General features: G+C 40.1%; 2 protein-coding genes across 6 annotated transcripts in view; both read left to right on the top strand.

Annotated features, from left to right (window-relative positions):
- Nucleotides 1-12,701, top strand: part of LOC309712751 (vinculin) — a 28,097-nt gene extending 15,396 nt beyond the window's left edge. The window contains exons 3-21 of the mRNA XM_082543814.1: nt 768-918; nt 1,698-1,806; nt 1,996-2,118; nt 2,228-2,388; nt 5,268-5,358; nt 5,499-5,646; nt 6,179-6,332; nt 6,427-6,602; nt 7,094-7,284; nt 8,113-8,312; nt 8,642-8,770; nt 8,910-9,059; nt 9,209-9,317; nt 9,410-9,712; nt 9,797-9,921; nt 10,037-10,222; nt 10,547-10,750; nt 10,859-10,963; nt 11,065-12,701. Coding sequence (XP_082399940.1) covers nt 768-918; nt 1,698-1,806; nt 1,996-2,118; nt 2,228-2,388; nt 5,268-5,358; nt 5,499-5,646; nt 6,179-6,332; nt 6,427-6,602; nt 7,094-7,284; nt 8,113-8,312; nt 8,642-8,770; nt 8,910-9,059; nt 9,209-9,317; nt 9,410-9,712; nt 9,797-9,921; nt 10,037-10,222; nt 10,547-10,750; nt 10,859-10,963; nt 11,065-11,211 — 2,962 coding nt within the window. The 3' untranslated portion in view covers nt 11,212-12,701. The remainder of the gene's footprint in view (nt 1-767; nt 919-1,697; nt 1,807-1,995; nt 2,119-2,227; nt 2,389-5,267; nt 5,359-5,498; nt 5,647-6,178; nt 6,333-6,426; nt 6,603-7,093; nt 7,285-8,112; nt 8,313-8,641; nt 8,771-8,909; nt 9,060-9,208; nt 9,318-9,409; nt 9,713-9,796; nt 9,922-10,036; nt 10,223-10,546; nt 10,751-10,858; nt 10,964-11,064) is intronic.
- Nucleotides 12,702-14,336: 1,635 nt separating this feature from the next.
- The window catches only part of LOC309713405 (adenosine kinase-like), a 127,229-nt gene continuing 119,782 nt past the window's right edge, over nt 14,337-21,783 (top strand). Inside the window, exons 1-4 of one of the 5 annotated variants that reach the window (XM_082545023.1) lie at nt 14,337-14,522; nt 14,679-14,815; nt 18,384-18,458; nt 18,549-18,602. In XM_082545023.1, coding sequence (XP_082401149.1) covers nt 14,766-14,815; nt 18,384-18,458; nt 18,549-18,602 — 179 coding nt within the window. In that variant the 5' untranslated portion in view covers nt 14,337-14,522; nt 14,679-14,765. Of the gene's footprint in view, nt 14,523-14,595; nt 14,816-17,592; nt 17,766-18,383; nt 18,459-18,548; nt 18,603-21,783 lie in introns of those variants that run through there. The other 4 variants (XM_082545025.1, XM_082545027.1, XM_082545026.1 and 1 more) reach the window with 4 other exon arrangements.

Raw genomic sequence — 21,783 nt, 5'->3', positions numbered from 1 at the left:
CATGATACCGCCTCCAACGTGTCACCATTGTGTCGTCGAGATGGCTGTAGACATTCACTGTACCTCTCTCCTGACCTAAACTGTACAAATTGACAGTGATTTGAAGCAAAATTTTCAAATTTGAATTCTTCATTCCATTTTTCAGTTTAGTTCTTCTATAATTTGCCAACCTTCCATTGAGTTCATTTCTGATGAACATTCAGTAATTAGTAGATGGATTAACTGAACAGTCAGATGCATTTGTCAGTTCCTGTGTCAGGTCTTTTCCTATTTCTTAAGAACACTTCCTATTTCTTGATGGCTTGAGACTTGTGCACAGGACTGTATTTGTTTGGTGTTTTGGTTACATTTGATTGCAACTAGCAACAATTAGAGTAAAATCTTATGAGGATCACTTCATTTGAGTCCATATGTAAATGAATATCTGAAGAATTGTGGTTTGCCACACTTGTAGCGAGAACTGCGATGTTCTTGATATGCACTTTATGGAAGATGGTGTGAAAAGGATTCACGCTTCATTAACTTTACTGCACAAGGTGTGATTTTTTTTTTTTTCTTTAAAAAAAAAAGCATATACTAAAGAGGAAATGAAACAAAGTTATGTTTACATTGCAGTTACTATATGTTATGGCTACATGCTAAGGCTTCCATCTGTCTTTGCTTTATGTTGTTTCTACTTGTAATGTCACTTGGCTTTGTACCATGAGCATGACTCGTGTTAAGCATTTTTCTACAGGCTCTTGAAATGGATTGTCTTCTTTCCACAGAGTGGAGAATGCGTGTGCTAAACTGGTACAGGCTGCATCCATGCTGAAAGCTGATCCATACTCTGTTCCTGCTCGGGATTACCTGATCGATGGCTCTCGGGGCATCCTGTCTGGGACCTCTGACCTGCTCCTCACCTTTGATGAGGCTGAGGTATTCATTCATTAATTTATTTCATTTTACATGGAAAACCTGTTAACCAAAATAAATCTGCTGGAGGTCAGAACATCAGTTTTGTTACGGCAACAAAATACTGATAAGGTGACGCTGCTAGATATCAGTTTTACAGCACCAGATTCATTTCATACTTTTGATGGTGGTTTAGTGACCTTCTACTCCCGTTCTTGTGCTCAGCGGTTGATTTGGAAGGGCTTCACCGACTTATTAATTGACTGTTTAGACGTTCAGAGGATTGCTGTCACAGGCTTCTCTGCTGTAAGGATAGTATCTATTCCGGCCTTCCTCTTGGGTACTGTAGGCAGAGACGTAGATAAATATACTGTACGTGTACAGAAACACTTCTTATATCTCAAATCAGACGGGAATATCATCTGTCATGCCCATCTATCTTTTCCTCTCAGGGACAGAGAGTGAAATGAAAAAAGTTGCAGGTCAGCACTCTGGATGCAGACATCAGGCATCCCAGTCCTGTCTGCAGCAGTCAGCAGGAGTCATCATTCAGCACTGCAATCATGTTTTCCGGTAGAGCTCAGGGATCACCCTGCATAGTGTAGTGGTGACTCCAGCAGTTCACATAAAGCTGGAGTGAAGCAGCACAAAGAAGTTGGAATGTCAGTTGGCCGTGTTATCAGAGTGTAATTGGAGGGAATGTGAAAGGGGTGTGTGAATGTGTGTTTGCATGATCACTTGTTTTATTTGTCTTTGAATTAGATTAAGTAGTTGTTTTCTTTTTTTGCTTACTGTTCTCATAGGTTCGCAGAATAATCCGTGTGTGCAGAGGCATCCTGGAGTATTTGGCTGTGGCAGAGGTGGTGGAGTCTATGGAGGACCTGATCACATATACAAAGAACCTGGGACCAGGTCGGTTTTCCAGTACAAGCTTACTTAGCCGAAGTCTTAACTAGACAGCGTGTAAAAATAACATTTTGCTGTGTTAGTTGACAGATTCAGAAGTTGTTTTTGCTGTGTAATCATTCTAGTGTAAGTGTCAGTTGTGATACCAGTGCAAAATAGTTATTTTTCCAACTCTGTTTTGTTGCCTTTTTCCAGGTATGACGAAGATGGCAAAGATGATAGATGAGCGGCAGCAGGAGCTCACGCATCAGGAGCATCGCGTGATGCTCGTCAACTCTATGAACACTGTCAAAGAGCTGCTGCCCATCCTCATTTCAGGTACTCTTGTTCTTTATAACTGTTACACAAGTCAGTGTTTCTTTAAAAGGGAAGCCATTTTTATTTGGATTATCCGATTTCTTATCGCAAGTTCCGTTTTGTATTTAAGGCATCAAAATTTATGTGACAACCAAGACCTCTGAAAGCCACGGAGTGGAGGAGGCCTTGAAGAATCGTAACTTCACTTTTGAGAAGATGAGTGCCGAGATAAACGAGATCATCCGAGTGCTGCAGCTGACTTCCTGGGACGAGGATGCTTGGGCAAACAAGGTTCGTACAGTATAATTATATGAGTATGAAACTCCACAGAGTCGCTTTTACACAGTAAATATACACGAGTAGCTACAGTCTGTGTGGCTGTTTGAGCTGCTGTGTTTAAACCTGGTTTTTTGTGTGCTTTGGGAAAACAAAGACAGCACCCATATTGCTTCCATGTACTCATAGAAGATCAGCAATGAACTGGAAAGTTCATAAAGTGATGGTAACTCTCAGCTGTATTTTTCCCCCCTTTTAGTAACAAGTGCTTTGTTTCATCACGATGAGACTGTATCAGTTTTGACAGGTGTGAATGAGATTTTTTCATTACAATTAGAAACAAAGTACACATGCCTTAACTTCTCCTCTCTCTTTCTTGTATAGTCGGTTAATGTGTTAGGTTCTTTTATGTTTTTCAGCTCTGCATGTGCAGCTCCTTTCCTATCCCAGGGTCTCTCTAAAATCTCCTTCCTGTGTCACTTCTGTCTATTTTCTGTTGTGGTTCTCAGTCAGTATGTCTAGCTGAACATTTGAATTTATGTCCCTCTTCCTTTCTTTTTACCATTTCTTTCTCCCTTCACCCCCTGTAGAAGGTAAGGCTTGCCTGTGTCGCCTGCCTTGCCTTTGGTTGTACAGCAGCATGCTTATGAGAGATGAGTGGGCTTTTTGTGCTTTGTAGTGCCTTTGTGTGCTTTTCAGTAGCGAGACTGTTAGGAGGTTAAATTGACTATTAATTAATAAATTCAATTACTATTATCTACTATAGACTGGAGTTTTGTTGATGAAGAGTAAAGCAGGTTGAAGTGCAGAAATGTCTGCCTTTTTTGGGATTTTGTTTGCCTTGCAGTAAGACTTTGTATCAACATCTGTGTGTCCCCCCTCCTCTGTCCTTTAAACCTCACTATAGCCTTGTCTTCAGCTGCTTGGGTTATTGATTGACCTGACTCATGCAGTATTGATTTTGGCATCATTAGGGAGGACTCTGAGTGTTCATCTCTTCTTGCCATGAACATCAGGTTTCTCCTGATGGAGGAGAGCACATAGAAACTCTGATATGGATTTTGTTTTATGAATGGCTAATTGTTTGTTTAATCCAACATGCATAACCACATTTTCTCAATGTTTTTTTTATTTTCATGAACACTAAATATCCGTTGTCATTTAACATCATCAACATAATCAATGGCGTTAATCATACCCCATCTAATTTCTAAATATAAGCTTAAATGAATGCATGTTTGCAAAGCATATCTCTTTCACTTTACTTCACTGGCTTTTTGTACTCATACACATGCACAGACACACACATAGTCAGTTAATGCCAAAGCAGCTGCATGCTGAGCATATTTGAACAATAAAGTAATACACCCACACATCTCCGGTATCATCACTTCACACCTTTTTGCTTGTGTAGACTGTACCTGTTTTTTCTCTTTCCATTTCTAGTCACATTGAATCACATGCATGGTTTTCATCTAGTTGGTTTTGACTAGCTTAAACATACATTACATTTTATTTTATTTATTTTTTTAATCATGGAGGTTGGTTCTGCCTATGTGGTTTGATTTGCTTTGAAACTCTTTACTGAACTCTGTAGTCAGTCTTCATACAGCAGGATATTTTACCCTGAAAAACAAGTTAACTCAAACACTCATCTGATCTGGTCTCACGCTTGGCTCAAGCTCCTGCAGGACTCTGCTTTGATTTGCAGAGTTCTGCAAAGAGAAGGCTCATTGTTGAGTCAGTTGCTGTTGGATAGATTGTTGTATTTCCATCCACTCGGACGGAGATACAATGGAAAATCTCTCGGCTTTATAAAAACGCACACCCTTTGTCGACAAAGGGAAAGAATAATGGAAACGGCATGTTTTTACGTGGCTGAGCGTGACACATTTTAACGATGCTGCATGTGGATTATGCCAAATGTTTATTTAACTCAAATAACTAACAGTTGATCATGACGGTGACAGGGCCTGGAAATTTTCCCTGAAGTCACTGACTCAGTGAGAAGTCCGAGCTTCCAGATCACTTGATTTTTAAACTGAAGTTGCATTTAGTTGCCTTGAGATAGCTGCTTTTGTAGAAACTGAATTCAATTTGATTCACATAAACATTAGTATTTATAGAAAAATAGATTAACTGTTAAAATAAAGTGACTCTAGACAGTAATGTTTTATATGGAGATTCTGCAATAAGAGTAAAATGATTCATGAACTCCTCGTGCAGATTGTAATGCCTGAGACAGCCACGACCAAATGAATTATGTTCTCTGGTTGTCCAGCTGTTCGGTCTGTTCGATATGTTGGCACGGCATTGAGAACTGGAGACTCAAGAGAATCTGATAAAGTTTTGGTCATCACTGGATGTCATATGTTGACATTATGTCTTTCACATAATTAGTCAGACCGCCAGTAGTACAAAAGTCCACAAAATGTCTGTAGAATAAAATGAAATGATGTTGTTTCATATCATAAAGGGCAAAGATTAAGCATGTTGTTCTGCAAAAACAGCACAATTGTTTATTGTTATTCATCTCCATAACTCAGGAGCTGAAAGGAGGATTGTCATCATGTTTTACAGTTGGTTGGTTAGTGACTTGGTGACACTGATCTAGTGAAGATGCCTTGAAACTATGATGATTTGTGCTGCTGGTTTGAATATATGTGTGTTTGTGTGTATCATTCATCCATCAAAATGTGATGTTTCTTTGTTGTAGCATCTATATTTATGGCTCTGACAAAATCGGCATCTTTTTTTTAAACTCTCAACAGTTGATATGTCACAGATATGGATGTAAACTCCAACTTGACTGGTTGCTGCAAGCATATAACAGTGAGGCAGTAATTTTAGTCTTTTTAGCATATTGATATATTCCTTTCTTTCAAAACTCAAAGGACACAGAGGCTATGAAGAGGGCTCTTGGGCTAATCGATTCAAAGATGGCTCAGGCTAAGAACTGGCTGAGGGATCCAAATGCTCAACCAGGTAATAATCCTTAGTTTCCTCTACGTTAATCCCTTCATTCTGTAGCTAATCACATCCTTATCCTTATGCGTGGCCTAAGTGAATTCAGAGACGTATTTGGTATTTCTGAGTTCATTTATTTGTGTTTTTCCTTTTTCTAGGAGACGCAGGTGAGCAGGCCATCCGGCAGATTCTTGATGAGGCCGGAAAAGTTGGTGAGCTTTGTGCAGGGAAGGAGCGCAGAGATATAGTTGGCACAGCGAAGACACTGAGTCAAATGACAGACCAGGTGTCTGAGATGAGAGCCAGGTAAAGTGCACATTAACAACACTGCTTTGCATTTTTGTGTTGCAGCTGTTGCAAAATAATTGTCCTCCTCTTGTGCACCTTTCTTCAAGTAGTCTTGATTTCTGCTATTGTGCATTTCATGTGTTGATTTGGTGTTTTAGCAATGTGCTCCTTTGATACAGTTGTTTCATTTTCAGTCCTCAAAGGATAAAGGTTGTAATGCAGTAAGCATATTAAAGGGATTATAGTGTACAGAAGTGGGAGTGATAAGACCTGATAAGAAATGTTATTGTCACCAGAGACCCTGAGTCACACTAGATTAAAAGCAGCTGTCTTGTATTAATCCATAATCCACTTTTAACCTCTGGTGCTGTTACCTCTACGAAAACAGAGATGAGTCTATAAATCAGACATTACGACATTAAGTGTGGAAGTTTTACTTAACCAAATGGGCCATATGGATTAAGCTCTGCAGTAAAAAACAAACAAGTAGATCAAAAGAAGTGCAAATGTGCACTTAATGGAATCTGGGTGTTTTCTTTGTCCATCTCAGAGGTCATGGAGCATCCCCGGTTGCCATGCAAAAGGCACAGCAGGTTTCCCAAGGTCTCGATGTGCTCACAGGCAAGGTGGAAAATGCTGCACGGAAACTGGAGGCCATGACCAACTCCAAGCAGGCCATCGCCAAAAGGATCGATGCTGCGCAGGTGAGTCGTTAGCTCAGAAAACATGGCTTCAGACAGTTCAGTGCAATTTGATGGTTTTGATTATTTTGTGTGCATGTGTTTTGTCTTGTTGCAGAATTGGCTTGCAGACCCTAACAGTGGAACAGAGGGAGAGGAGAATGTCAAGGCGGTGCTCATGGAGGCCAGAAAGATTGCTGACATGTGCGAAGACCCCAAAGAAAGAGATGACATCATGCGCTCTGTTGGAGAGATCGCTGCCATGACTGCCAAGCTGTCTGATCTCAGAAGACAGTAAGTTAAAGACCGGCTGAAAAATGGGACAGCTTTATGCTGGTTTGTTTTTCCACACGTGAAGCGTGAGATTGATGGCTCTGTGTCTCCCTAATCCAACTGGTGTGCGTTCACACTTTACTACAGTTGTTCAGATGCTTTTTTTCACCCCTTAAATCATTTGCTACTGTCATCATCATCAAATCCCTGCTGTTTACTTTTCGTTGCGAGGAAACGGTATTGGTGTTTCTTTTTATGTATGCAGGAAAAAATGAGAAATGTGTACAGTCACGGTTGTCAGCTACCAATTTCATACTATAATTTGACAGTTTGGAGCTGTTCATATGCAGCATTGTACATATGGATGATGGGCTGCACCTGCGATTTTTTTTTAAGTAAAAAGTTCTCATTTGACCATATTTGTAGGTGAACTCCAGATTTAATAGCGATACAGACCTCATTCCAGCCATAACTTTGTGATAAATTAGGTTGCTGTTTTTAATTCCTTCTAGGGGCAAAGGTGACACGCCTGAAGCCAGAGCTTTGGCTAAACAAATTGCAACAGCTCTGCAAAACCTGCAGTCCAAAACTAACAAGGCTGTGGCCAACAGCAGGCCTGCAAAGGCAGCTGTTCACTTGGAAGGAAAAATCGAGCAGGCACAGCGCTGGATTGACAATCCCACCGTGGATGACAGCGGTGTGGGTGAGTCTGGCTTGCATCCTCTCCAGACTTCCTCATGTCTGTCTATCTCTCACACATTTTATATTCACTCCACTGCTCCCATGGCTTAATTACAGAGTATACAAATTATACACATACTCGACATTCCATTGTTGTCTTATTCCCTGGTTTTGGCCCATCTCCACTTAAACCTGGACAACTTACGTGGTTTTGAACAAAGTTGGAGTGTGCCTGTTCCACAAATATCTACAGTAGTTTCCCGAGAAAAAGCAAACGAGAAATAGAAAGAGACACTGATCTGATTTTTTTAGCAGCTGGGCTGTTTTGCAGCTAGTTGCATGAGATGACAAAGTTCAATGCTGCGATGAGCAGCATCCACTTACCTAGTGCTGAAACTGGAAGTGAAATATTTGGTTTACCACTTTTGTTATTAATCAAAAGAAAATGTGAAAAGCACATTTGTTCCAGCTTCTCAGATGTGCTGACTTGCTTTTCTTCTTTCATTGTAAAATGAATCTTCCAATTCTTTGCCAAACCAAACCATCTACTGGAGCATATTTCTTTGTGTATTTCTTTTTACATTTTCAGGGCATTTTTAGAAAAAGAAAAATGGAAAAAACATCCAAAATTAACCCAAAATGAATCTTATTATCTAATAAACTATGTCAGGGATATGTTTTTATCTATATAGCCATTTTGTTATCTGTAGATGCACTATTAAATTAAATATAGAGCTTGTGGATTTATAAAAAGGAATTGTTAACAAAGGTTTACAAAGAAATAACTTTTCTAAGCCAAACTAAATTAAATATGTTGTTATTTGTACTTTTTTTTAATTTTTTTTTTTAGGCCAGGCAGCCATACGTGGCCTAGTTGCAGAGGGCCACAGGCTGGCCAATGCCCTGCCGGGCCCATACAGGCAGGAGCTGCTAGGCAAGTGTGAGCAGGTAGAGCAGCTCATGGCCCAACTCGCTGACCTGGCTGCCCGCGGTGAAGGGGACTCCCCTCAAGCACGTGCTGTGGCTCAACAGCTCCAAGCAGCCCTGAAGGTAAGACGGCTCACATTCTTCAGTCATTCCCACCCAGGTCTGTAGCTTCTCTGACAGGATTCACTCAGGAATGCAGGCAAACAACCCCCTCTGCTGGTTACCAGGGGTGGAGGAAACTAATGCCCTAAAAGCTTTTTATTTCCCTAAAGCTTACTTAAATGTAAACTTGAATAAAAAACAGTGTAACGTAGTGTTGTAGCCATGATCATATTGTAATATGCACTTCATGCAGCTGCTGAAGCTAAATAAAAACAGATGTGTATCTATAATCTCAGCAAAACTCTGTGTGAGTGCTGGCTGGTTGTAACATTTGTCTGACCTCATCTCAGGATCTGAAAGGAAAGATGCAAGAGGCGATGACTCAGGAGGTGTCTGACATCTTCAGTGACACAACTACCCCCATCAAGTTACTGGCAGTGGCCGCTACCGCCCCGCTCGACGCCCCCAACAGAGATGAGGTCAGCGGCACAGTCACTCTACTACTAACTATGATCTCACTGCAGTGATTCTTTTTCATTTGTATTATATTTATTGGCAGGGTGTTCTGTTGCTTCCAGAAATCATTTTGGATAATTGTTTTTATTTGATCATGTGTAGGTCTTTGACGAAAGAGCTGCCAACTTTGAGAATCACGCCAATAAGCTTGGCACCACAGCCGAGAAGGCTGCTGCTGTTGGCACTGCTAACAAGAGCACGGTGGAGGGAATCCAGGCTGCCGTAAAGTCGACAAGAGACTTAACACCACAAGTATGTTATGGTTGAGTGTTTGTGTTTGTGTCTGCCCTCCACTCCGCCGTGAGCCACAGAGCTTAAGTGTTTCTCACCACTTGAAATGAGTTTTTAGCAGTTGTAAGTAGACTTCCAATTAATGGTTTTTTTTTTCCCCTTCCTATTAGGTGGTATCTGCTGCTCGCATTTTGCTGAGAAACCCCGGCAACCAAGCAGCATATGAACATTTTGAAACCATGAAGAACCAGTGGATTGACAATGTAGAAAAAATGACAGGTAAGGTGCCGTAAAGACTCTGAAAACGGCTGGAACATCATTTCATATCCTGGTCCTGGTATAACTCCCTGTGGTTCCCTGTGGATGTCTAGGTTTGGTGGACGAGGCCATCGACACCAAATCTCTGCTCGATGCCTCAGAGGACGCCATAAAGAAGGACCTGGATAAGTGCCGTGTGGCGATGACCAATCACCAGCCTCAGATGCTGGTCGCAGGTGCTACCAGTATCGCCCGCAGAGCTAACCGCATCCTCCTGGTAGCTAAACGAGAGGTAGAAAATTCTGAGGATCCTAAATTCAGGGAGGTGGTGAAGGCTGCATCTGATGAACTGAGCCAGACTATCTCTCCTATGGTGATGAATGCTAAGGCTGTGGCTGGAAATATCCAGGATCCAAGTAGGTTTATGTTTCTCACAGGTTTTGTCTTATGTTCATATGGCACATTTTGATTAATGGTCATGTGTTTGTTTTAATTGCCAGGTCTTCAGAAGGGCTTTTTGGACTCTGGTTATAAGATTCTTGGTGCTGTGGCAAAAGTCAGGGAGGCCTTCCAACCTCAAGAACCAGACTTCCCTCCACCTCCTCCTGAACTGGATCAGCTTAATGTAAGTTTTCATATAAGTACAACTTTAGATTTGGAAAATAAATTAAAGCTCCTCTGATTGTTCACAATGATTTGTATAACCGCCTAACCACGATTGTTTTACTGTTTCCTTCTAGCTTAACGATGAGGCAGCACCTCCCAAACCTCCTCTCCCAGAGGGTGAGGTTCCTCCCCCAAGGCCTCCTCCCCCAGAGGAGAAAGATGAGGAGTTCCCTGAGCAGAAGGCTGGTGACATGGTTAATGAGCCCATGATGGTGGCTGCGAGGCAGCTTCACGATGAAGCCCGCAAATGGTCCAGCAAAGTAGGTCAACACTATAAACCCAGCAGATGTGACGATACCAGAGGTTTGCTGATTCCTTTTACATTTAGGTCAATAAGAGCCTAACCTGAGCCCAAGCACATTCTGGTGTTGTGAAAATAATTTCTAAGGAGTTCTAATGACTCTAATTTCATTCGTTTGTTATGAGCGTTCTAAAGATCTTTCTTTGAAACACTAAAAGCAGGTTTCCCTGCCAGTTCGACATACCAGCTTATCAATAATTTACCACAAGAGGAAGTGATAAGATGCATTGCAGAGATGTTTGTTTTTTTTAAACTTTGATTATGTTCTTTCTGTGCCTTGTAGGGAAATGATATCATTGGCGCTGCCAAACGAATGGCCCTTCTCATGGCGGAGATGTCACGTCTGGTGCGTGGAGGCAGCGGAAACAAGCGTGCACTCATCCAGTGCGCCAAAGACATCGCTAAGGCTTCTGATGAGGTCACACGGCTGGCTAAGGAGGTGGCCAAGCAGTGCACTGACAAACGTATCCGGACCAACCTGCTGCAGGTCAGTTTAAGTTGTCTTCATCATGTGGTTCAACCATTACCTCTTTTTCCCAGTTTGCACAGACAGTTTGACGTATTTTTATAAGTAATGTTTCTAATCTCCTTTAAGGTGTGCGAGCGCATTCCCACTATCAGCACTCAGCTCAAAATCCTGTCGACAGTCAAGGCCACCATGTTGGGTCGTACCAACATCAGCGAAGAGGAGTCAGAGCAGGTGAGCAGAGTTTGACATCAGGGTGCCATTTCACTGAATTAACCTCTGAGAAAAGTATCATTCGAATCTCCATTTGTGTCCATTTTCATTTCTCCTTTCAGGCTACTGAGATGTTGGTCCACAATGCTCAGAACCTGATGCAGTCTGTGAAGGAGACTGTCAGAGAGGCTGAGGCAGCTTCCATCAAGATCCGGACAGATGCAGGTTTCACCCTCCACTGGGTCAGAAAGACCCCCTGGTACCAGTAAGAGAAGAGAAGGGCCATTGTTCATGCCGGTCCAGGAGGACTTTGAATGGACAGATACATACTTTACCAGAGTTATGATATCAGTGCCCCACATCCTAATATTGGAAGAGTTTCTCTTGGTCCCACGTCCTGTCTGTAACAGTTGCTGTTCTGATATAATGTAAACGGTGGGACTTTTCAATGTGAGTTATGGCTTATAATCTTACTGGGAACAGCTTTTTTTTTTTCTAAAGTGTGTAAAAATGTGTTTTTATTTTGAGAAATCCCAGGAATATATATATTTTGATCAGAGGTTAATTTCCTATAATGTGAGGTTAATTGTTTCTGGCCTCTTCTAGCAAACCACAGTAAATTAAATTGAAATCTAACATTATCTCTAGACATTTTTCTATCTTTGTACTGATAATTTTATTGTCGTTATCATCCATTCGTTCTTTCTAGAATAAGCACATGAACCTGGGGAGTTGTTACAAGTACATTATACACATTATACACCTGCGCTGAGTGCATGCATCTATTCAGCAGTATTTTGTCTGTTTACACTATTCTGTATTATGACAACTGAAAGAGAAACACTGTTTTGCTTATGCCGTTGTAGCAGTCTGTATTTGCTTTTGCCAAAGACATCCTGCAACGATTTCAAGTCTTTCTTTGGTCAGCAATACTTATTTGACTTTAAGGGATAGTTTTAAGATGTACCTGACTGAAAGGAAAAAAACTAATTTTAAGAGCCGGCAGAGCTTTTAGGCCTGCATTGACTCATTCAACTCTTTTTGTTTAACACGGTGCGTTGAGATTACATGCAATAAACAGGCTTATGCTACACTATGCGGCTTAATAGCCAAAAAGTTATTACTCTAATCTTCCCAGCAAAGCTTTGCCTTCTTTAGAGAAAGTCATCCAGCCTGTTGTTTTCTTTGTTGTTTTTCACTCAACATTATTGTACGTCTCATATCTTTGTTGTGCACAATCATTTTTGTAATATATGAATAGCACACTTCTTAGGTAGCCAAGGGAAAGTCATACAAGCACAGTGTCTGCAGCTGGTGAAATCTTCTTTTTATATTCTCACGTCTGTCTAAAGATGTCCTGATACACTAAAATTAAATGGCCACTTCTTGGGGCTACAGTAGTTGAAACTTTAAAATATTTGAAGACTATTGGTGTGAATGTCTCATTTTAAGTACCTAATGCCAACTGATGTGCCTTGGGAAATAAACTTTATTTGCAATTGATACAATTTTCATTTTAAGATGTTTTGTATCATTTTGTACCAGGTGTCATTGTGTTGATTTCCTTGAAACACTTGCTGTACATGATTCTTCTTTAAAATGTTCCCGGTTTATGACTTACTTTTAGTCACGTTATGCTCTATGCAAAACTTAGCAGATCTTCAAATTATGCAATGTAGCTGGGGTTAAATGGGCCTGAATGTGGATTTGCTTAGGCATCGTTCACAATTTTGTAATAAAGCATTTTATAGCACTTGGAGGTGTTTTGATCTGTATTTTCTGTTGTTCTGACACACACACACAAGTACTGTACAATAGTTAGATTTATTTTCTGAATTTCATTCATTCTTCTAGAATTATTTATCTTTCCTTTATTAGGAATGTGTTACCAACCAAAGTATTTTATATCAATCATTTTGTATTTTATTAACTCACAAAGGCATTTTTGAATCTCCACAACACAAAATGACCATAATCTAAACACTAAAAAACTTATCAACGTTCAGACAATGCTGGATACTTTGAGGTGTTGTGCTTTAGGGTGACATAACAGCCAACATGTACCCAGTTAACACAATAACATAGGCTGGAACCTATCCCAGCTTTGATGGAGTGAGAGGCAGGCTGCGAGTCCAGTGCAGAGCTAATACAAACAGACGATTATTCACACTCATGCATTTGACCAATTTAGAATCCACAATTAACCCAACATCTATGTCTTTGGACTGTGCGATTAAAGCCAGAAAGACCCTACACAGGCACAGGGACAACATGCAAAACCCACAAAGGACTGACTGGCAGATAATTTCATTTTACGTGTAACTTAACCATTTCAGGGCCTGAAGTCTATCCCGGTTGTTAGTAGTACTTATCTTTCCGGTTGTCAGCAGTTTACAAAGGCTTGATTGAATTTTTTTAATTTAACAAATACACAAAAAACACTATTTCTGCCAACCATATCTTTGATGTGCATTTTTACACAGATGACACAACTTCATATACAGCTAGCTTGTTCTGTAAATGGCTTATATTTTCTTTTGGAAACTATATCCGTTTTCTACTAAACTACTATCTATTGAACTGAATGGAACTCTATTGAATTAAACAAACATAGAGGTCATGTGTGGCAATCCAGAATCTTTTTGGTGTGTGATTGAGCTGTGTTTTCACTCCACAATAATTCCTTTATAGCACAGGCATTTGTTATGCCCTGTCTAAGGGGGACAAAACAAAACACCAAAGCCATCCATCTTCCCCAAGTCACACAAAAACCTAAGAACAACTTGATGTAAGGCCACACCAACAAATAAACAAATCTATCTGCAAATCCAAGCCGAGCTAACGAAACCAAACCAACATACCCTGTTTGTTTTCTATGTGTGAGCACTTTTAACATAGCATTCACACTTAGGCGCAAACTCAGGAACCTTGTGGTTTAAGATGACCTGCTCTACCCCCTTAACCACAGCCACCTCTTTAAAAAAAAAAAAAATACCACCAGCAACGTTCTCACACTTTGACATTTGCAAAAAGATCTGAGCCTGAGATAAGTTATGGATAGACCTTTTAGGTCAAAGCTTGCCCAGTAAAGTGGCAAGCTTTGAATTCTATACACCTCAACTAAGTTACACTGATTCATACAATTTGTTAAAAAATAAAAAATAAAAATAAAATCACATTCATACTTTGTAACAGAGAAACACATTCAGATGTATGCTTTGTAAGTAAGTAAACAATATTCTTGTTCTTGTGACTCGATTTGTCTACCTCAAAAAGAAATTTTACATTTACATACATAACTGTCAATTGTGTTTTAATTTGAAACCACTGAGGATTTTATGACTTCACTACTACCCCACATTTTGCAAAGCAACCCTGTGTGGGATGGGATCCTCTGGTGGCCAGCTTGTGGCCCGAGGGCCCCATGTTGGACACTTTTGATTTCCAATACAAAGCTAGTATACTACTGTGGCTGTCTGCATGTTAACGTTGATCCATGCTATGTCTCCTATCCAAAAATGACGGTGACGCTGAAGTTAAGTAGTTGGAGCAGAGGAAGGGGGAAAAGCGATAACGAGAGGTAGCAATTTTTTTCCACATGTCTGTCCAAATGCACAGTGGCTGCTCGATCGGGCCGTAACTAGCTCCCCTCATTTTTATGTTTATTTTTGCTACTTTTCTTTCTCTGTCGTTGCATGCTGTCGACTAATTTCTTCATCATCATCATCATCTGAAGGGGCAGGAAGCTGAATCCCGTCTCCAGCAGTTAGCAGCAGCTTCCCTGGCTCCACGGCGACGGCACAACCGGCAGCAGATTTAAAAAATGTCCGAGGAAGGACCGAACATGTTGACAGGGAGGAAGACGGCGTTAAGGTAACAACCCGAAAGTATTTGTGTTAACATATGCGACGTACGGTGTAGCTAGCAGCTAGCTGTTAATCGATGCTAATGTCTCTGTTGCCGTGGTGAACTGAGAGCGGGAGGTGCACAGTGATGGCACTGGGGCGGCTTAACCTTTGAACGTTACATCAGCTGGATGTGTACGCTGTAGTTAGCGTTTATGCTCGGTTAAAACAGCACGGAGCACAGCTAACGGGAAAAGGCTGGGTTCGTCATCACATGACTGGAAAACAAGAATTTCCGCTACATTTACCCAGCTTGGAAGTGCCCCTTTAAAAAATAAAGCACACACATGCATAAAAAATGTCGTGTGTGGGCAATCTGCAGAGTATCGTGTTTTTAAATGAAAGGTACTGGGGACAAACTTTAACGTTAGCCAAGAAGTTGAGAGGACGCTATTTAATGCTGTATTTTCACACAAAAAAAATGGCAGGAGCTACAAATGCAAAAGCTTTTTAAATGCAACTTTCATTGAGTAATATGAAACATGTAAAGGGAACGGATACGTTTGTATGTTTTTTATCATTTTCTTGTTTATATTTTTTATATCAGTATAGGCTCAACATATTGCAGCGCACACAGCTGATCTGTTTTGTTGACATTAAAAGAACACGGTGTGAAGTGAAGCGTGCTACGTTCATGGAAACTTAGGAAAACTTAAATGTCAGCATAAATATCTGAGGCACGTGGGCCGAGCCAGTGCTTTTACACCCATTTAAACACACAGGCATGCAGAGGTTGTTACATGCCTTTAAATGGTCACACTGAAGGATGCATCATCTCTATGATTGGCCCAGGGGCAAATATCTTTTTCTCGGCCAATATTTTCTCACATATTATCTCTGTCATTCACGCACAGAGCAATAATCAATATTAACAATAACATCATTCTAGCGGTTGTGTCAGAGGTTGTGTTTGGGCTGTGAACTCACACCATCTTTTTTAAGCGGGACTACCGGATGTGGTAGACCCGAGGGCTCAAAAGCACTGCAAACAAAGAAAATACGAGCAAACAGAAGAATGCAGCAAAAACACAGCAAAAGTAGAATTAAAAAAACAATACAAGAGGAATAAAATACAAGGAAAGTAAGGTAAAACACAATGGAAGTAGATTGAAACACAACGGAAGTAGAATAAACCATCACGGACGTAAAATAAAACACCACAGAAATAGAATAAAATACAACCGAAGTAGAATAAAACAGAATAGGTGCAGAAAAAAACAAAACATAGCACACAAAGCACAATAAATTGGGAAAAACAGCACAGAGGAAAAAGAATAATGTGTGTTCTAATCACACGATTCATAAAGTGCTGAAGATGCATGTTTCCTTCAAGTTATCGTCTCCCCTAAATTACATGCATTGTGTTTTGTGAGCCTTTTTTAATTTGCTGATGTTTTCTTAGTTTGCAGTGCATTTGACCTCTCAGTGCAACCATAACCACAAGCCCAAACATATTTAACTTTGATTAACTTGGAACAAGAAGAGAGAAGCCCATTAACCACAAGTCCTCACAGACTCACTGGATGGGTCATTTATAGAATTCCTCATTCAACAGTTATTTCACTGCTTCTACATACATCTCACACATGAGTCATATTTTTAACATAGAAATGGTAACAAGGATTCAGTTGTTTACAAAACCACAAACTACTCATCCATCAGAACTTCATCTTTCAGGCCGTGCGCTCAGCAAATCCATAGATAACACTGCTCAGACCCTGAATCTTAGCAGTTAACGCTGTCTGACTACTCTATAAGACACTCACCGAAAAAACAAACTGTTGCATAGTTGATGCCAAAAAGTTTGCAGGTATTTGGCAAATGACAGAAAAAAAAGTCATCATTCAGCTCTTTGGAAGGAAACTGGAATGTGAATGAAATGGTGCAACGGTTTAGGACCTAACCACAGTAATATTAATCGGGGACAACATCCTCATTTCGATTTTTTTTGTTTTTTCTTTAAATATTCAACACTGAAAAAATTAGAACAAATTAGAAAAAATTAGAACAAACAGCTTATAGTGCAGGAAGTACAGTCATACAACCAGAAGGGAAGTGTATGAGGTGTGTTCCTACACAAATTATCTTCAGTAAGGTGCCTATTTTCATCCTGTGCTTAAAAACAGGCAGTATGCAAGACATACACAGGCTATTTTATTATTTTAATTATTTTATTTTATTTATTTTTCTATACCTATTAATAGCTTATCTAACAGTTGTGGACACACTCACAGAGATATATCAGGAGCAACCCGGGGTCTTAATATATACATTTATGGTGTAGCTGTAGAATTGATCCACAAACCTTCTGATAGTTAGACAACCTACTCGACTTCCTGAGACAAAGGCTTAAGTAGAATTCTGCACAAGGATAGACTATTTGGAACTAAAATTATAAGCATTGTTGAATCTAAAGGATCAATATACCTGTGATATATGTGTGATGGAAAATAATTAATTTATTCTTATTTTATTCCATTTGTGGACAGGTTACAAGTGAAAAAGTAAAGAGTTTCCTTCGCTAACTATTCTTTAATATTTCAGATTTTTAGAAAAACGAGTGTTCATTTTAAAAAAAAATTATAATCATTAAAACATAACTGAAATTTATACATATTTATATACAATGCATGTGGCCTTGCTCTGTTTGTAATAGAGGTCCACCGTTTTTGCTGAGTTCCCATTGCCTGTGAATGCATCATCCAAGGCCTTTCAACATTGGAGAGTCAGCAGCCAATCATATGGCTAAAAGACGCTAAGGCCCGCCTATTTCTTTCACCAACAGTCAGGGTTGGCCAAAGTGCAGCTCCAGTTCCTGTAGTCAAAGAACACGCTGCTTTGAACCAAAGAAGGAAGCTGTTGACCTTTCAGTAATAATCAGTTTAGGCTGCAGGGGTTTCTGACATGCCAACTCCAAGGTGAGAGCCGCATGATTATTATCCTCCTCTGTTTACACCGTAAGCATTTCTGCTCTTATGACTTTATTGTTTAAAGCATGAGCTAACATCACTGCCAGACTTTCAGTGGGTTGATTGAAAGCATTGAGCTCACCTATTGTTGAGATGGATAAAGGCATGTTGAGCTTGAAAGGCCAAGTATTTCTCCCTGTGCTCTGAGCTGTTACCTAACTTTCAGAAAGCATACTCTGTCCTCGGGAGTATACTTTGACCGCTATGATATCTTATTACCTCATACTTTTAGGTAAATGGGTAATCTGTAGCTGTAGTCTAAGAAAACCTTATTTTAAAGCGTTTGCATGACACATAGGTATCAAAGGCATAATAATCATCTGCAGGAGTCATAAACAGTTCATTCATTAATTACTCTGCTATAAGCTTAAAAGTTTTCAGTCGCTTATGTTTCTGTAGCTTGAATTTTCCCATAAAGAGATGCTCTTTATGGGTCCTTCCAGTGTAATTGACCAAATCACAAACAGATGATTTTCTGTATCACAACAGACTGTTTGTTCCCCCTGTTCATGCAGAGCCTGTTAGTGGGAGTCTCCATAACACAATATGCTTTTGTCTCCCCCACAGTGAAAACATGCTCTTTGGGATGGGAAATCCCTTGCTCGACATTTCAGCTGTTGTGGACAAAGATTTCCTTGACAAGTAAGTCTAAATGCTTCATCTGTTTCCCCTTAAATCATCCTGCATGCTCAGAACACACTTAATGTTTGTTTGCTTGCCCTTTCCTGAAAGGTTTGGACTGAAGCCGAATGACCAGATCCTCGCAGAAGACAGACACAAAGCCTTGTGAGTTAAAACTTCGCTCGTAACCCACGCTACAGTCGCTTGTGTAATGCAAACAGTTAAAAACATGTGAAACCAAATAAGGGATACACTAGCCATTCATACACACTACTACCATCTTGACACTGTAAGCTGTGCTCAAAATAGCTAACTCATACATTGGCCCCGGGTAGCTGGCAGCCTCAGAACTTTACACGCCCACATTTTTCCAGCTCTGAACCCATGCCAGGCTATAAATAACCTCTAAATTTACAATTGCCTTGTGGCAAATGTAAGTTAGTAAGGGTTTTTCTGAGTTGTGAGTTTCTTGTAAACACGCCTCCGTCACATTGCAAGCAGTAACACTATATCCTTCCTCAAAGACACTGTGGCATGCCCCCGCTTGCAGCCCGTCACTCTGTAGAAACAAAGAACTAGGCTTTAATCACTGACTGACCTTACACCACCCTTTTCCTTCTGTTTGATAAGGTACAGATGGTTCCTTTGCAGGGAATTTGTTGTGTGAAATTTTTTTTGAAGATGTTAAATATGTGCACCATCTGTAAATAAGAACATGGTGTGAGAGAGGGAGGTGTTGGGGTTCCCTTTGAAGTTTGAAGGATTAAACAGTTTTCACACTGAGAGGTAAATCACATGTTCCACATTTAGCATATGTAAACATTTGTTATGGGTTTGCCTATTAGTGTGTGAGTGAACTGAGATGTTTAATAATTACCCAAGCAGCAATAGAAAAAAATCACAGGTTTTCTGAGTTTTTATGACTTTACTTTGCCTGCCAAGTCTGAAATGTAATCAAAAAAGCCATTCACTGGGACAGAATAACCTCTTCTGTGAATCCAGCTCTCTTTTATTTTTAAAGCATGATGGATATTTTCTGACGGCAACATTTCATTTTGTCCTAAATTGGCAATTTGTGTCTCTGCAACCAAATGTAACCCAATGCCCGCTGCCTTTCAGTTCGCTCTAGCAATAAAAGTGCAACAGATGACTTTTTAAGGCCTTTCGTTTAACCAGTAGCAGGTCACCTGAGCTGAAGTGCTCCTTTAGACAATTTTATTACATCACACTGGTCAACGTTCACACCTTAAACCTGCTCAGTCAACAGTTATCTGCTGGCCATTACTACTGGAGCACTTCAGTGTTTAAGGTGCCCTGTTGAGTTTTTAAAAAAAGTCTTTATGAAAACAGAATCGGCATTTTCATTGTGTAAAACGGTCTGTTTTAAGTACGATAAGCCAGATAGTGGCACTAACAAATGAGGAGAGGCCAGTGGGAATCCTTGGACATGTACAGTTAATTGTTACTAGCATTACTTTAACAATTTGACAATAAAATGGCTTAAAGATGTCAAATTCTGAACAGTTGGCACTTTTGCAAAGACAAAGAAAAATGATTTTGTTGTCCATTAAGACGTTTTAATGTCTTGAGTAAACTTTGTATTGGATTCAGTGTGACGGAGCAGTGGAAAATTTGACTCATGTCAAAATAACCCCCATATTTATTTGTATTGGGAGCTCCAGTGGAGCAGTGGTCCTGGCTTTGGGGTTTCTGCACTGCAGATGTTACATCGGCTAACGTACTGTGATGCTGTGATTGTGCTTCCCAAACCCTATCCATAGACATTTAGCCAGTTTAAAACCATAATGTTTAAATTTTCAAAAGACCAGCTTAAACCAAAAATTGGTGACTGCTACCGTTGACTGTGCAGAACTACTGAGCCACCCCTCATTTCTTTATATTTTGCTTCCAAGGAGCCAGACTTTCTTGTAATGTTTCTAGGATAAGTGACTATAAGCTGCTGTTTCCAATGAGTCCAATTCAGTTCAGTTTTTGTACCCTTTCTTGTTGTTTGTTCAGCCATTTAACACTGACATACAACTCAATCAAGTATATATATAAAAGGCATCTAACTCAAGGGCTGAACCACTGTAGAGTCTGCACATAACAGACAACTTGGCAACGAACCAATTTTAAATTTAGTATCTTTAGCCACTTTGTTACTGCAACCAGTCACAAAAAAAAACATAATTTGTTCCCATTTTTTTTAGTTGAATAACACACATTCACAGGCATAAAATTTTATTTTTGGAACAGCAAGTTGATTCCCAAAGAAAATTTTGCATATGGTGAGGAAACTGGACAAGTGGAGGACAAAAGAAGTTGCAGACCTACAAAACTTTCCACAACAGGTGATCAGTATCTGAAAGTCCTTAGAAAATAGGAAACATCCAGGAAAGAGCTGACACAGAACTTGAGAGTTGCATTTGGCTCTTCAGTTGATCCATCAACTGGTAGCTGAAGAACAGCGATGGTCTTGAAGGTTAAATGACTGATGAACTGGACTGAAAATCTTTCCAACCACACTGCAAGTGTAGTAAAAGCATATGTGGATAGAAAAACATAAAGTGGAACACTATCAGTCGTGGATTGGCCTCCCCAGACCTGGACCTCAACATTAATGAAGCAGCGTGGGATCATCTTGACAGAGAAAAACAGCAAGTATCCAACAAAATGTCTGGAGAAATATTCCTGAAGATTACTTAAAGAAATGACAGTAAAGCCTTAAATATCAAGTTTGAAGCACGTTTGAATTGTAGGGTGGCCCGAGACTTTTTGTACAGTACTGTAGAATAATAATGCAAATGGATACATAGCCTATCCGTACCAGGCTGCATTAGTCCATAAACTTTACTACACTACTGCAAACCACCTACTGTGTAGCTGTTACATGCTGTAGTAAATCTGTGAAGGCATTATAAAACTATGAAGCACCATAACGATGCAGTTAGAGTTTAAAGACAGATCAGTACATCTGATCATCTGTACTTTACAATGGACTACCTTGTCGGGTCTTGTTACTTGACAAAAGGACACATGTGACCTTGGGCAGGAGCAGCGGCACAAAGCAGCATCATCAGCAGTGTTGTTCTCCTTCAGCACAAAGGCAGCGGTGTTATCTTTAGCCCCACAGACACTGTTCTCTACACATTCTGCACAAGGTCAGGGCAGGATTAACATGCAGCTTTGCTGGTTAATTCCCAGCACAATGCATTTCAATGCACGTCCCCTCAATGCTATAGACACCAGCGTGCCTGTCATCATGTCAGTCAATGCATATCTGAGTAAGCATGCAGTATTTTTATCATTCTGAACGTTAACTTTCGACGCTGCAGCATGTGCCACA

This window comes from Aulonocara stuartgranti (genome assembly GCF_965226115.1).
Source record: "Aulonocara stuartgranti genome assembly, chromosome: 8".
In the NCBI taxonomy this organism is placed as follows: Eukaryota; Metazoa; Chordata; class Actinopteri; order Cichliformes; family Cichlidae; genus Aulonocara; species Aulonocara stuartgranti.
The sequence above is the reverse complement of the archived record's forward strand: the minus strand, read 5'-3'. Positions and strand labels throughout refer to the sequence as shown.